The sequence below is a fragment of the Giraffa tippelskirchi genome, chromosome 1 (assembly GCF_054371585.1).
Source record: "Giraffa tippelskirchi isolate mGirTip1 chromosome 1, T2T-mGirTip1v1.2.pri, whole genome shotgun sequence".
Classification (NCBI taxonomy): Eukaryota; Metazoa; Chordata; class Mammalia; order Artiodactyla; family Giraffidae; genus Giraffa; species Giraffa tippelskirchi.
The window spans coordinates 126,502,678-126,518,980 of NC_137275.1; the positions used below are offsets into that span (position 1 = coordinate 126,502,678).

The 16,303-nt window shown below is 40.9% G+C and overlaps 1 protein-coding gene across 3 annotated transcripts; it reads right to left on the reverse strand.

Moving 5' to 3' along the window:
• Window positions 1-7,200: 7,200 nt before the first annotated feature.
• On the reverse strand, window positions 7,201-9,630 carry HMGB2 (high mobility group box 2). 3 transcript variants are annotated; one of them, XM_081568987.1, is made up of 5 exons: window positions 9,513-9,630; window positions 8,972-9,155; window positions 8,573-8,718; window positions 8,316-8,490; window positions 7,201-7,747 (listed from the first exon to the last, which is right to left on the reverse strand). In XM_081568987.1, the coding sequence occupies exons 2-5, from the start codon at window positions 9,119-9,121 to the stop codon at window positions 7,589-7,591; spliced, it is 630 nt and encodes a 209-aa protein (XP_081425113.1). In that variant the 5' UTR covers window positions 9,122-9,155; window positions 9,513-9,630; the 3' UTR covers window positions 7,201-7,588. The 3 variants fall into 3 exon arrangements, with proteins under 3 accessions (XP_081425113.1, XP_081425116.1, XP_081425124.1); XM_081568990.1 differs by having other exon boundaries at window positions 8,972-9,177; XM_081568998.1 differs by lacking the exon at window positions 9,513-9,630 and adding an exon at window positions 9,407-9,512.
• Between the last annotated feature and the right edge of the window lie 6,673 nt (window positions 9,631-16,303).

Genomic DNA, 16,303 nt, shown 5'->3' on the forward strand with positions numbered 1-16,303 from the left:
TGATTTTATTGTTTATAAGGGGCTTCCCAGGTGGCGCAGCAGTAAAGAATCCACCTACAAATGCAAGAGACGCAAGAGATGCAAGTTCGATCTCTGGGTCAGGAAGATGCCCTGGAGAAGGAAATGGCAACCCACTCCAGTATTCTTGCCTGGAAAATTCCATGGACAGAGGAGCCTAGCGGGGCTATAGTTCATGTGGTCGCAAAGAGTCAGATATGACTGAGAACACACACACATTGTTTGCAAGATACAGTAGTATTGGTGCTTTAGAACTATGGTGCTGGAGAAAACTCCTGAGAGTCCCTTGGACAGCAAGGAGATCAAACCAGTCAATCCTAAAGGAAATCAACTCTGAATATTCATTGCAAGGACTGATGCTGAAGCTGAAGCTCCAATACTTTGGCCACCTGATTCGAAGAGCCAGCTCATTAGAAAAGACCCTGATGCTGGGAAGGGTTCAGAGCAAGAGAAGAAGGGGGCGACAGAAGGTGAAATGGTTGGATGGCGTCACTGACTCAGCTGACATGAGTTTGAGCAAACACTGGGAGATAGTGAAGGACAGGGAAGCCTGGCATGCTGCAGTATATGGGGTTGCAGAGAGTCGGACACAACTTAGCGACTGAATAACAGCAACAACAATATGTTGAGTATATGCTTGAGTGTTGGTTAGAATTTGCTTAGAATACTCAGAGCTTATATCTAAGAAGGAAACATAAAGACTTATTTTTGCCCCTGGTTGCTTATGTATAGCAGTTTTTTTAAGTCACTTACCAAATACAAAATACAACCCCAGCAACATATATCTTTCTTGGCAGTGTATTCTCCTATACCATTGCCTATTAAAACCAAAAATTTAAGTAAAGTTTTTACAATCTTCTAGATCAACTAGAAAAGGAAGCCTTCCCAAATGAAGTGAGAAATGGGCTGTAGGACCTCAAAGCACAACCCACGACACCTCAAGAGAAGGTACTGCTGCCAGCATTCCAGTAAGTGGCTATGTTGGTCTGGGAAACTCTCTCAGCCGTTGTGGCTTCACTTCTCAGCTGCTGTGCCTGAAAAACCTGAAAAAGTGACAGCAGCAGCCTAGAGTGAATGTTAGCTTGTTTATTTCCTTATAGTCTTTTACAGGGATCTAGGACCATATATCATCATTTCTGGACAAGCTGTGTGTTGGTTTTGTGTTTTTTGTGATCCACTTATAATTCAGGGGAAGACCATAACAAGTACATGACCTGAGCCAGACGGCTAATGGATCAGTAATTGAGTATATGAATATTCATCCATGTGGAAAGCACTTTTAGAAGTACCGAGCACTATAGGAATACTTATTATTCATTAGAATCTATTGAAAAAAAATTGGATAAAAGAGAGAATGATTTGGGAGGAGCACTGTCCCTGGGATTAGAGAATAACAGAAGGGTTGTTTCTAAGCTAAATTCAATAATTGCTTTTCCAATCTCAATTTTAAGATTCTGAAATGCCGATAACTGTAATTGGTGTGTTTCAGTTTTGTAAGTGGATCAGGCCTTGGGCATCTGAGCAGCAGTGGGATGAGGGCTGCTTAATTTTCATAACAGAATGTTTACAGTCGGCTCATATGAATAGCATATACAGTGGACTTATCTGTACTGGAATCCCTGTTTCATTACAAATTACTTGTGTTACTCTGGCAAGTTACCAGTGCTTCTCCATGCCTCAGTTTTCCCATTAGTAAGATGAAGGAAATAACAGTGCCTATTTTATAGGCTTTTATCAAGATTGTACAAGTTAACATACATGAAACACTTAGAATAGTTCCTGGCATGTAGTCAGAGTAATATAAATGGTACTTATTGTTATCTGGTTTCAAAGTCTTAAAATCAGTCTTTAATCAGAAGAACTAAGACAGCTATATTGCAGACCCTCTAGGGCTATGTGTATGTGTATATACCTGTCTTTCGTAAGTGACATGTCATTGCCTCCACTTTCCAAGTAAAGAGTTTAAGATCATAACTTAAGCTTCTTACACTGGGGTTGAATTGGTTATCCACAAGGGAATAAATTGTTACCTCTACCTCACACCATGTATAGAATGTAGTTTTCAGTGGTCTACTTGATAATTTAACTGTGCATCTGGAAGAATGTCTAAGAACATTCTTTCAATTATCTTTAATTGAAATTTCTCTAGGGCTTTTGATACAAGCACATAAACTCCAGCTGTCTTAATGATTAAGTGCCCAAAACAAAACTAAAACTTTCAGTAAAAAATAGAGATGAATAGACTTCCCCGTCTGGCCACGACATAGTAATTGTTACCATCCTCAACAGTATGCTGTTGTCCTAAACAGCTATAAAACTGGACAAAAAAATATGCAGCAGCTGTTTTCAGGAACTGGGTAACAGGCAAAGCAGACTGTGATAACGTGAGAGAAAGGAAGCACACAGGGTGAACCCCAGTTCAGCATGTCCATCTGTCTGAAGAACTTTCCCAACCACCATCCAGGAAAACAGAGCTCAAGCCTTGGTGAAATAACCCAGCTGAGGAGACTGCCCGAGTCAGCTGGGATTTACAGGACAAGATCACTGGAGGGGGCTGTGCTTGAAAGCCAGGAGAACTGTGTAGCAATTTTTATACCAGTGTCATTTATAACAGCAAAAACTCCAGGAACAACCTAAATATCCATCAACAGGAGAGTGGATCAGTTGTGGTATTATCACACAATAGACTGTTACAAGGCAATGAACATGAATAAACTGGTTATAAACAAGATAGTAGGGCAGTGTTGAGTGAAAAAGGCAATTCCCAAAAGACTTCATTCAACAAATATGTTTTGTGAAATCAAAGACCGCTAAAACTACAGTAAGTCACACATGAATATGTGATCAAATATATGTGGATAAATAATATGGGATTAATAAGTGGTTAATTTATGCTTACCAGAGGGTAAAGGGAAGAGGTGAATGACAGATTAGGGGTATGGGATTAACAAACTAGGTAAAAATTGATAAGCAACAAGAATTTACCTGAAACTTAACACAATATTGTAAATCAACTATACTTAAAAAAAAAAGTTAAATAACTTGTCCAAATTTAGTCTTGAAGTCAAGGACATAGCTCAAGTATTGAGTATCCCCAGAGCTCTGTGGGAGGAATTTCTATTGTATTTTCCACATAACTAGTTTTCCTCATCACTTAGAGAGTTAAGAATCTCAGAAGTGAATCTGGTAGTCTTACTATGACAACTATATTATTAATATATATACATGTTATCATGCATATTTTTAGCTAATATTTATTTTTATTACCACCAAGAGAAGTGTCTTGGATGTATTGCCTCATTTAATGTTCAGAAAAAGAAAAATCTGATTTTAACACCTGAGGAAACTGAAAGGTTACATACCAGGTCTGATGTTACCAAACTAATCAGAAAAAAGATCCCTGGGACCTCCCAGTGGTTAAGATTCCATGCTTCTACTGAAGGGGTATCAGGTTTGATGCATAGTCAGGGAACTAAGATCCCACATGCTGCATGGCATAGCCAAAAAATAGAAAAAAATGTTTAATTAAAAAAATAATTCACTTAAAAAGAGAAACTGAGCCCTATTCAAATTGATCTGATTCTCAGTATAAGCTCGTCAGCTCACTTTTTTGAAATCAGCTCACTCTTCATTTCTTTCATAACTTTTTTGTTGTTGTTGTATTTTAGTTTGTTCTCTGTATAAGCTGTCTCAGCTTTACTGCAGAAATGTAGAGAATTGAAGAATAACACATGAATATGATTGAATTGCAGTTTTGCTTAAAAATTGTTTCCTTTTAATGTGAAACACTATTTGTGCTCCTGAGCTAGAATTCTGTTAGCTATGGTAACTCTCAAGATGAGGCTAAGAGAGGGTTCTGTTAAGTCCTGAAGAGCAAAGGCCCAGAAGCCCAGTGACATTCTGTTTAGACTTCAGAGACTGTACTTACCTTTACAACAGGATAAGAAGTTAGATGAGTTTCCATACAGGGTGAGGGTTTCTAGACAACTGAGAAAATCATGCTTAGCTGGGAGGCCTATACATAAACTTTTCCCAACAGCCCTAACTCAAGTAAATATTAATATTACATTTACATACACTAATTTATAGAAGTAACCAATCCATGACCCTTGACAGAATCTTACCTACAGACTTGTTTTCTTTGAATTCAACATTTGAATTCACTGCCAATGTTTACAATTCAGATTTCACATTTTTAAAAATATCTAGAATTTTGGTTCCACTTAAAATTTTGGGAAATTTGGCATCTTAGACTCACATTTCCATTTAGCAATAGGACTGAGCTGAACAGTAGCTGTCACATTTACCCTGGGCATTTATGCTTAACAAAAGTTTCTAGATCACCTGCTCTTTCTGGCATGATGTGTACACAAATGGCTTATTTCTACAGATGTTTTATTTTTAAAAGGACTATGTCTTATGCATTGGCAAAACAGGTCCTTTAGCTTTCTTCTTGCTGTTCCCCAAGAAATAAAGTCATTTCTGCTTTGTCAACATTTTTAGTGTCATGTAATGAAGTTAGCTTTAAGATAATGCTCTTTGTGCTAAGACAAACATGATTTACTACTTACAGAAAATGATTTCTGTTGAAAAGCAGAATACAAAAATGTTTACTGTCTTGCATTAAGCAAGTTTGCAGGTTACTGCTTTGATATGTAAGGCACCTTAGGATCTTATAACCCAGCTTTTATAGATTAGAAAACCAAAAGTAGTGGCTACCATCTGGAAAGAAACTTGAGACCCTACTTGAGTTTTTGTACCAAAATAAATTCCAGAAGGATCAAAGATTTAATTAAATAATAATAATAAGAAAGCAAAGATAACTTTGGGAAAGGCCTCCCAAGGCCACTAAAGAATAAATAGGCCTCATAAAAATTAATCTTTGCATGAAAACAAGCATCATAAAGTCAAAAGACAACAAAGAAAAAATACCAATATTTACAATGCATGTCACAAAAGGTCATTTTCCTTATTTCCCACGAATGACTAAAAAAAGACCAATGAGATAGGCGGCTATGGGAAATACAAATGGTTCTTTAACATAAAACTATGCTATATTCATAATAGGAGGAACCATTTTTTATATATCAGGATAGCAAAGATTAAGAAGTTTGAGACTGATAACGTTGCTGAGCAAACAGGCACTCTGAAACAGTCATTGCTGTGGAGTTATGTTTCAGTACAACTTCTCAGAGCAATTTTGGCAAGTTTCAGCAAGTTAACAGCCGGAGAGCAGGTTCCAGCATATACCAAGTACAGGTTTTAGCTATTATAATTAGCACATTTTTTAATGTGCAAACTTTTAAATGCTTTTTATAGAAATTTCTGAAATCTTACATACAAGGATATTCATGGCAATGTTCTTAAAGCAAAAAAATTCAAACATAACTATCTTTAGGGAACTGGTTAAATTATGATCTATTCAGTGGGGTATTATGCAGATGGCTCTTTAAGTGAAATGTGGCAATTCTGTTGAGCCAAGAAACTAAAATGAGAATTAGGGGCAGGACAACATATATAGTAAACTTCCTTTCTGTAATATTAACACATATGAAATCACATGACTACTGTGCTTCCGTCTCTCTTGAAGGATGTATCATTGTACTCCTGGAGTTGCCTCTTGGGAGAAGCTGGTAGTTGGAAATCAAGATTGTAAACTACCCACTATATAGCCCATTTACATCAAGATATGACTTGTTTTTAAAAAGAAAAACGGGGGTATGGTCTTCATAAGCACACCCCCCAAGTACTGGCTGGTTTGGAATAGAACCTCTTACCCATATTTTAATGCTTTCCAACATAACCACTCCTTGAAGTCATTTAGTCTTGAAACAAGGGTGTTTCAAATTTTGATCAACACTTAAAATACCAAATGAGGACTCATCTCAAATGCTGATTACGCAGCAGCTCATTTTTTAAAAATGTGTCATTCTTAGCTTACACATTTAAAATGTATTTCAAGTACAAAATCATAGTCCCCAAAAATCCCAAAAAAAGTGACAAGGAACCTGATAGGTCTGCTTCATGGATCTAATTTTAAAGAAATGTTTAAGAAACCGACTTTCACTGTATTTGTTTTAGAAACTAGTATCTTTTCTAAGCATTAAGGACTGTTGTAAGTACAGTACTTGTAAATACATTCTTGTTTAATCATTAGAACACTTCGAAGTAGATATTGACCCCAGACACAAATGGAGAAATAAACCCAGAGGCCAAGTCCACACAGCAATTATTTGGTAGAGCTGGGGAACTGGGATCCAGATATGGTTATGCCTTTAAAAAACTTGACCCCACAATGTTTTAGTGTTAAGTCACCTAACATTAGGAAATAGTTTTTAAACACATAAAACTAGTTTTACGATCGGCAAAGGCCTCCCAAATAACAATTGTGATATGATAATGGAGGGCCATCACTAAGAAGTTTGAAGATTTTACCTGAGTCCATCTGCTCTGGGAATTATGCTAATAACTTACACCTCCCATTGAACAATGTGTAAGAAATAAATCTTAAAAATATTTACTCTGAATATGGCATAAGAAAGACAAGCAAGGCTCCCATGGTTGGGTATTAAGAATTTTGGTTTCTATTGTAAAAGCTAGAATAGATAACCAAGATTGTCAGGTTTAACTGTCGAAATCAACAAATAGGCTTCTTCTATACTCTTCCAGCCTTGGTAACGATTTCAAAGTTACCTAATTCAAATACAAGCAACTGCTTTCTCAAATGAGCATTTAATAACTGCTTTCACCTGTAAATAGAAATCCTAGCGGAATTTCATCTCGACAGTCATGGAAAATCACAATAATCATCTCAAAAGCTTTCTTGGGTCAGTTACCCAGAATTCTAGGCTTAAGACCACACTGATTTTTGAAATCTTAAAATGTCAACTAAAAAGAAAAAACCCAAGGGACAAGTTAGCTAACAAATGAACATAAATGTCAAGAACAAAACTTGCTCAGTGTATAAGACTGCATAAATTTTTAAAGTTCATTAAATTCCAGAGTTGATTTTTAAAGAACACTCCGTAAATATGAATATGGGCATGTTTGACTTTTAACAAAACATTTTACTAAATCAACCATGTCTAAGAACTATTAGGCAGAAAGACAAAAAAAGTGATATGGCTCCAGACCATGAAAGTAAAAGCTAATTTAGCATATAAGACAAAGACAATAGGAATAATATATATAATTTTATTACAAAATTTTTTTAAAAAACAAAACGCAACATTCTCGTTCTAGAAAACCCAAAATTTGCTATTGATGCTAATTTCTAGGAGTTTGCTGTGCTACCATACACAAGTCAAGAAATTAAAGAAACCATTAAATATTTAGAAACATTTAACATCAGAAGCTTGAGAATCTAACTGTATGTAGTAGCCACTCAAAAAGCCACAACTTGCATTTTTAAAAAAGTATTTTCTCTACAAAGAATCTTATCAGCTATACAAAAATCTGTACAGTTTTTATACTGAAGCTAATATTGAGCTGCACTTGAATTCACATTCTTAGCAGAACAATTGCCTGAGCACACACGCACACTCCACACACATCATTACAAGATAGCCATTTATTCCTCATCTTCCTCCTCCTCCTCCTCATCTTCATCTTCTTCCTCCTCTTCTTCCTCTTCATCTTCTGGTTCATTCTTCTTCTTGGAGCCTGTCGGCCTGCCAGGGCCCTTTTTCCCCGCTTCACTCTTGCCCTTGGCACGGTATGCAGCAATATCCTGAAATAGTTAAAAAAAAAAAAAGAAAATCAGCATCCGGTGTCATTAACCAACCGTGAAAACCACTAAGTTGTAAACAATCTGCGATTATTGGCCAATAACCCCAATGACAGTCTAAAACTCCGGTTTTGAGAGCATTTGATCCCCCTAGGTCTTAGAAAGCTAATGATGTAAAATAACTGGGGTGTATTAGACTGATGTCAGTACTTTCACGACCATTATCTGTTAATCTCACATAGCCCACCCCCTAATTTCACATCTTACATACAGCTACATAAAACATTTGGCCCTCCAGTCTTCTCAACTAAGAGACCTATTTTACTACAAATGAGTCTGAATGCACCAACCTACCAATGCTACAGACACTGGTTTCAGTCAAAAGAAAAGTTTCAATTAGCTTGTGTTGCCTAAATGTACAATTCTCACTAGACTTTTTCAGAACAAAGCTGAAAACGATTAACAGAACTATGTATAGCTCCCAAATTTCAACAGCTTCTACCTAACATACTGATTTAGAAAGTATCTACTGGATTTCACACTGGCTTAAAAAAAAGTGAGGACAACACACCTTTTCGTATTTCTCCTTTAGTTTAGCTGCTTTCTGTTCATACGGCTGTTTATCTTTGGCTGACTGCTCAGACCACATTTCACCCAATTTTTTTGCAGTATCCCCAATGGATAAGCCAGGGTGTTCGCTTTTGATCTTTGGGCGATGTTCGGAGCAAAACAGGAAGAAGGCAGATCTGAAAGGAAGGAACAGAGTTGTAATAACCTGAATGAAAAAAAAGGGGGGGAGCAATTCAGTTGGTTTTAAAAGACACTTACGGAGGCCTTTTCGGAGCGTTGGGATCTTTTTTCTTTCCTTTCTTGTCACCTTTAGGAGGGACATAATTTTTCATCTCCCTGTCGTAGCGAGCTTTGTCACTTTTTGCCATGTCTTCGAACTTGGACTTTTCCTTGGCCGACATGGTCTGTAAGCATAAAAAGAGTAGTGAATATATAGCAGGACTCGAAACCCGTATCCGTCTCCAAAAGAGGGTGATCCTCTTTAGCTCCCGGTTTTCCTCAGTAAGGACCGTTTTGCCTCAGTCACCTTAAAATAAACAAGCACCCTAAGTCCTGTACTTCAAACTCGTAATAAAACATGCGCGCGCGTCAGTCGCGAGAGGAAGTTCAAAGTCACGGCCACCCGCCCGCGTGAGGCCCCCGGGCGCCCCGGCTCACCTTCCATCTCTCGGAACACTTCTTGGAGAACTCTGCGAAATTGACTGAGGAGTCGGGGTGCTTCTTCTTGTGCTCCTCGCGGCAGGTCTGCACGAAGAAGGCGTACGAAGACATCTTGCCCCGCGGCTTGTTGGGGTCGCCCTTCCCCATGCTGCTGGTGCTGCGGTGGAGGCGGCGTGTCCACCTGGCGGGAGAGAGGTCGAGCGCTGGCGGGCGGGGCTGCTTCCCGCCCAAACGCCCCCGCCCTGCCCCCCGCCCGCCACACTCGCGGGCCTGCCGCCCGCCCGAGCCCAGCCCTTCCTGACAGGAAAGCCCCGGGCTTCCACGCCGCGAGCCGCGTTCCCAGCTGCCGCCTCGCGCCTCGTGTTCAAAAGACTCCAGACCCGGGCCCGGCCGAGCTTCCCGCCTCCGCAGCCCGGCCCGTCAGGCCCGCACCCGGAAACCACCAGCGGGGCTCGCCCCCAGCAGCCGCGGCGCCCCAGCAAGCCGTGACGGAAGGAGGCCAGCCGACCGCGCACCCGGGGCCGGAGCAGGCTCTTACCTGGCGAAAGATTCTCCTCAGAGTTCCACGCAGCGGCCGCGTCTCACCGCGACGCTGCTTCCCTGGCGCCGGCGTGAACTGGTTCGTCGCTAACGCAATCCTCCGTCTCTTGTTTTGCAGACTTCTCCGCGCCACGGCAACTTGACGAGCCGGGTCACAGACCACACCCCCGCCGCTCCGATTGGCCCTGGGGATTATTCAAACTCGAGGAGGCCCCGCCCCCTCACCAAGACGGCTTTCTATTGGTCTGTATGTCTCCAGGTCCGTCCCCCCGGCCTCAGCCTAGCAGGTTCGGTGGGTCGCCCGGGTCGTTAACTCCCAGACCCGTTAGAACCGGTCAGGAGAGGAATGTGCTACTCGATCCTGATTGGCGGCCAGAAGAGGGTTTGAAAAATGGCGGGCCTGGCGCTGACTGGCTGAGGCAGGCGGCGGGGGGCGTGACTGGCCCGCTGGGTAAGCCCAGGCAGATTTAAAAATTCCAAGTCGCGAGCCGCAGGGCAGATCTCCCGAGTCCACGGCACTTGGTTTGCCGCCGCTGACGGGACAGAAGTAACGTCCCTGCTGGGCCCGACGGCTGCCCCGGTCCTGTTTGTCCCCCGCCCCAGCGCGGCCCGCAGCCCTGGCTCCCGGCTCGGTGGTCGCCGCCCCATCCAGAGAATAACAAATGGGCAGGTTGAGGAGCGCGCGCTGCGGCCGACGGCCAGCCCCGCCGGGTGTCGCAGAGGCTTGGGTAGGACCAGAGGAAAACGGGTGGCGCGGACCGGGGAGGGGTGGGGGGAGATGTTCCCGACCTCTCGGGGCTATAGCCAAGCCTGTGACGTTCCTGCGGGACCCCTCTTCCCTCTCCCTTTGTCTGGGCGTCATATTCCGAGGTAAACTGGGCCGCCGGTAGGCGGTGTTTTCCCGGCCCCGCCCATGCATCCGGGCCTAGTTCCCGGGCCGCGAACCCGGGGCTAGGTCCACACCTCGCATCCATCCTTCACCCCTCACCCCTCACCCAGTCGCTCTGCTGAGGGTTCTAAACCCTGCGACCCCGGCCTTAAGGCCCGCCCGCTGTCACCGCGATGGTCCCTGTCCGGTCCCTGCAACGCGGTCGTTTTTAAAACCTTTTTCCTGCCGAAGTTCCCGTGAACGCTCTGCACCCCCCACCGCATTTAAGCGTGCCCTGTCCTTTCAAGTGTTCTCCAAGCCCAAGTTAAGAACCTTCGTTTTAGTTTTTGGTGAGAGCGCATCCGAGCGACGTTAACTTACTGCTTCCAGGCGTCACCAGTCGCCCTTCCCGAGGACGTTGACTGACATCTTAAGCTATTTCTGTGTCGTATTTAGTTTGGAGGGTTATTTTTCCTGTTGGCGCATATGTTAACAGTGACAGTTGGTTTCAACAGATTTTAAATATTCTGGTTTTTCTCAGTAAGTTCACTGGCATTTGTTAGACTGCGTGCTCCTATTTGGTTTGTATGCGGTTTTCCTACTCGGTTGAACTTCAGTTCCAGCAGCTATTTATCTAGATTTATTAACAAAAACTAGGTTTTTGAAAATGGAAATGGATGTTAGTTGCACAATGTTATGCATGTACTTAATATCACTGAGTTTAAAAATAAATTTGAAAACTACGGCATTAGTGATCTTTTTGTTGCTATTTGAATAATGTAGTATGATTTTTTTTATTTGGATTTTTGTATGTTTTTATAGCACAGTTGTAACTGATCTTATTTGACAATAGGGTCATTGCAAACGTAATTAGTTAACGATGAAGTCATACTGGACCTGGGTGGACCCCTAATCTAATATGACTGACTAGTATCCTTGTAAGAAGAAAGGTTAAGTTTGGCCATAGAATCAGGCATGGAGGTAAGATGATGTGAAAAGACACGGAGAAGATGCCCATCTACAGGCTAAGGAAAAGGGTCTGGAATAGATCTTTCCCTTATAGCCATCAGAAGGAGCCAACCCTGCTGACACCAATTTCCACTCTTATTCCATCACAGCAAAGAACAGGAAAATATTTCTATATTTAGTGTACTTTTAGGCTCCATGTAAGTCTTCACTCTGCTGTACTTCCTGATCTAAAAGTAACATTGAAATGCACAATGAAGTCATAAATAAGGTTTAAGTGAGATCTAGGCAGTGGTTGGTTATAGAACAGTTGTTTTTTTTTTAATAGAAACTATATAGAGAATCTGGTATGGACAGAGGACCCTGGCAGGCCACAGTCCATAGAGTCACAAAGAGCCAGATCCGACTAAGCAACTGAGCAAGTGCATCAGATGATGAGTTGGATCACACACACAAAAAATCTTAATCCCAAATGTTGTTCAGAAAGAATGGATTAAATATACAAAAGGCCTAGTTCACTATTATGAATTACTTATTATATTCACTATGCCATTAGTCATACTACTGTGACTTTATCAGAAAACTGAAATGTCCTATGAAGAGATAGTACTCAAGATGTTTCTCATTTTGCTTCTAATACTGCAGTGGTTCTAAATGGCAAAATAAGATTGTATTTCTAAAGAAAAGGTGGTCAACTTTAAAGCCATTTCTTTTCAGAAACATCAATTTTGTATATTCCAAAACTAATTTTCCAAATTTGTTTTTTTTAGAATACTGGCAACTTTCTAAAAGATGATAAAGAGGAAAGTGTTTATGTTTTTTATTTTAAAAAATGTATGAATTACAATCCAACAAGGGCTGTGATTTTGAATGGTACATTTAACATTTCTAGACTTTTAGTTGACAAACAGTTAAGTGACATTTGGGGGACAACCTCTGTAATTCTGTGAATATGTGATGCTATGCTAAGTCACTTCAGTTGTGTCCGACTCTTTGCTACCCTATGGATGGTAGCCTGCCAGGTTCCTCTGTACATGGGATTTTCCAAGCAAGAATACTGGAGTGGGTTGTCATTTCCTTCTCCTGGGTGTGTGTGTGTGTGTGTGTGTGTGTGTGTGTGTGTTGTTGAGTCGCTAAGTTGTGTCCAACTCTTTTAAGACCCCATAGAATGTAGCCTGCCAGGCTCTTCTATCCTTGGGGTTTCCCAGGCAAGAATACTGGAGTGGGTGGCCACTTCCTTCTCCAATGTTATCATAATGTGAGGAATATTTTAATATTAACAATTGTTAGGTGGTTAAGAGATTATAATTAATATTGAAAGATAAGTAATTGGTTCCAGGAAATCCTTTGGTTATAAGTACCAATAAGTGTGAGCCCAGTTACTTCAGAACAGTATTTGATAAAGTAAAAATTTTACAGCTACTCAAATGTATTAAAATATATAGAACAACCTTTGGATTACACACTACTGTTCAGTCATCTTAGTCTTCTGGGAAAATGATCTTACCAAGGTTTTTTCCACTAGATGATACCAGTATATCACTTTATTTGCCAATAAAGTGGCAACTCTTTGCCACAACTTTGCCTGAAGTCAGCATCTCACAAACTGTAAACAGTGAAAATATTTAGCAGTCAGTTAATTATGTGCTAAGATCAAAGCTGCTTCCAAAGTTTGTCCCCTATCCTGTAAGTATAAATAGCTGTTCTATAGATAAACTGGAATTTATCTATAGCAATGTCAACCTGGCAGGATTGTGTAGAAGTGTTCTGGGTTGTACTACCTATTCAAATTCATGTCATGTACTCTGTCAGTTATCTAGAAATTTGTACTTTTCATAATCTAATCATCAAATCAGACTGGAAAACCTTGAGGGAAGGAAAATATATACATTTTTTTGTATCTCCCCCTCACACACACAAAGCAGTGAATAATTTCTCAATAATTACTATTAATTATTTATCAACTCATCATTACCTGATGAGTTACTTGCTTAGTTGATCATTACTTGCTGATTATTACTTGCTTAGTTGTGTCTTGACTCTTTGTGATTCTTTGGACTGTGGCTTGCCAAGCTCCTCTGTCCATGGGATTTTCCCAACAAGAATGCTGGAATGGGTTGCCATTTCCTACTCCAAGGGATCTTCCTGACCCAGGGATCAAACTCCAGTCTCCTTAGTCTCCTGCAGTGCAGGTGGATTCTTTATCACTGAGGTACCAGAGAACCCCCTGAACTCATATAGTCATAATTAAGTATACTTTCCATAAGGTAAGTGGCATATAAAATAAATGTTGTTCTTTCAAGTTGCATAGTTAATATGAAAAACAGAAAGCTATTAATTGGTCTCTAACACATACTAGTTACTGAAAAATGAATCCTACATTGGAGTTGAATCTTACATTGAAGTTTAATATTTTCAAGTTGTTTCAAAGGCAGTGAGAGAAGGATAAGCGTACTAAAGTGTTATCACATGGGCACATCCACTTGTGAGTAGACCACTAGTTCTGAGGCCTAACTGTTCAGAGTCAACTTAGGGATGTCACTCAACAGTAAATTTTTGAAGAAGTGATAATGCAGGTTAAGAAAAAACAAGAACCTCTTCTGCTGCTAGCATTTTCAATGACAAATGATAAGAAAACGAAGTTATTTTTCTGATAAAAACCAAACACTATTACTTTTGTGAATTAGTGTGAACTAAATGTCCACCAAAAGAGCAGAAATAAATCTTAGATAGTCTTTCAAGGATAAGGAGACAGAGACCACTAGGACCTCAAACAAAAGCCCATGTGACAATATCCAAGGATCAGGAGTGAGCCAGATGTGAACTGCATCTTACTAAGACTTTACAACATGGCCTGGATACATACAACTCAGTCCCCCATCCTTCTACCTGTTAGAGAGATTGGTTCTGCCTCATAGAATAAAGGTCAAATCTCTGCTAGTAGAGGAGGTCATCTGGAGCAAATCATAATAAAAATGTGAAAACAAAATTAGGAACCAGAGGGAAAAGACAGTAAATTTTAAAAAGCAACACTAAGTCTGAATCCTGACTCTTCAACAGAACCATGAAATCCAGAAGATCATAGAATGACATCTTTAAATTACTAAAGAAAAAAAACTAACCAAGTTCTCTATGTAGAGAAAAAGCTTTCAAGAATCAAACCGAAATAAGATGTTTTCAGACAAAAAAAGAAAAGCTGAGGATTCATTTCCTGCAATCCTGCTTATGGAAAATGATCCTAAATCCTCAGGAGGAGAAAAAAAAATACAGGCAAGGATAATTATGTAAATTTTAAGAGAATTATTTGTTTAATACAGAATAATAATGTCTTGTGGGTTTTTATCCTGGACTGGAAAAGGTCAGCTTTCATTCCAATCCCAAAGAAAGGCAATGCCAAAGAATGCTCAAACTACCGCATAATTGCACTCATCTCACATGCTAGCAAAGCAATGCTCAAAATCCTCCTAGCCAGCCTTCAACAGTACGTGAACTGTGAACTTCCAGATGTTCAAGCTGGGTTTAGTAAAGTCAGAGGAACCAGAGATCAAATTGCCAACATCCGTTGGATCATCGAAAAAGCAAGAGAGTTCCAGAAAAACATCTATTTCTGCTTTATTGACTATGCCCAAGCCTTTGACTGTGGATCACAACAATCTGGAAAATTCTTAAAGAGATGGGAATACCAGATCACCTGACTTGCTTCCTGAAAAATCTGTATACAGGTCAGGAAGCAACAGAACTGGACATGGAACAACAGACTGGTTCCAAATCGGGAAAGGAGTACGTCAAGGCTGTATATTGTCACCCTGCTTATTTAACTTATATGCAGAGTACATCATGTGAAATGCCAGACTGGATGAAGCACAAGCTAGAATCAAGATTGCTGGGAGAGATATCAACCTCAGATATGCAGATGACACCACCCTTATGGCAGAAAGCGAAGAAGAACTAAAGAGCCTCTTGATAAAGGTGAAAGAGGAGAGTGAAAAAGTTGGCTTAAAACTCAACATTCAGAAATCTAAGATCATGGCATCTGGTCCCATCACTTTATGGCGAATAGATGGGGAAACAGTGACAAACTTTATTTTCTTGGGCTCCAAAATCACTGTAGATGGTGACTCAGTTCAGTTCAGTTCAGTCGCGCAGTTGTGTCCAACTCTTTGCGACCCCATGAATTGCAGCACGCCAGGCCTCCCTGTCCATCACGAACTCCCAGAGTCTACCCAAACCCATGTCCATCGAGTCGGTGATGCCATCCAGCCATCTCATCCTCTGTCCCCTTTTCCTCCTGCCCCCAATCCTTCCCAGCATTAGGGTTTTTTCCAGTGAGTCAACTCTTCGCATGAGGTGGCCAAAGTATTGGAGTTTCAGCTTCAAAATCAGTGACTGCAGCCATGCAATTAAAAGATGCATGCTCCTTGGAAGAAAACCTATGACCAACCTAGACAGCATATTAAAAAGCAGAGACATTACTTTGCCAACAAAGGTCCATCTAGTCAAAGCTATGATTTTTGCAGTAGTCCTGTATGGATGTGAGAGTTGGAGTCCCAAAGAATTGATGCTTTTGAACTGTGACTCGAGAGTCCCTTGGACCGCAAGGAAATCCAACCAGTCCATCCTAAAGATCAGTCCTGAATATTCACTGGGAGGACTGATGCTGAAGGTGAAACTCCAATACTTTGGTCACCTAATGCAAAGAACTGACTGATTGGAAAAGACCCTGATGCTGGGAAAGATTGAAGGCGAGAGGAGAGGATGAGATGGTTGGATGGCATCACCGACTCTATGGACGTGAGTTTGAGTAGGCTCTGGGAGTTGGTGATGGACAGGGAGACCTGACGTGCTGCAGTCCATGGGGTCGCAAAGAGCCGGACATGACTGAGCGGCTGAACTGAACTGTGGGTTTTTATAGCATGTAGAAGTAGACTCTGGGCTTCCCTCGTGGCTCAGTTGGT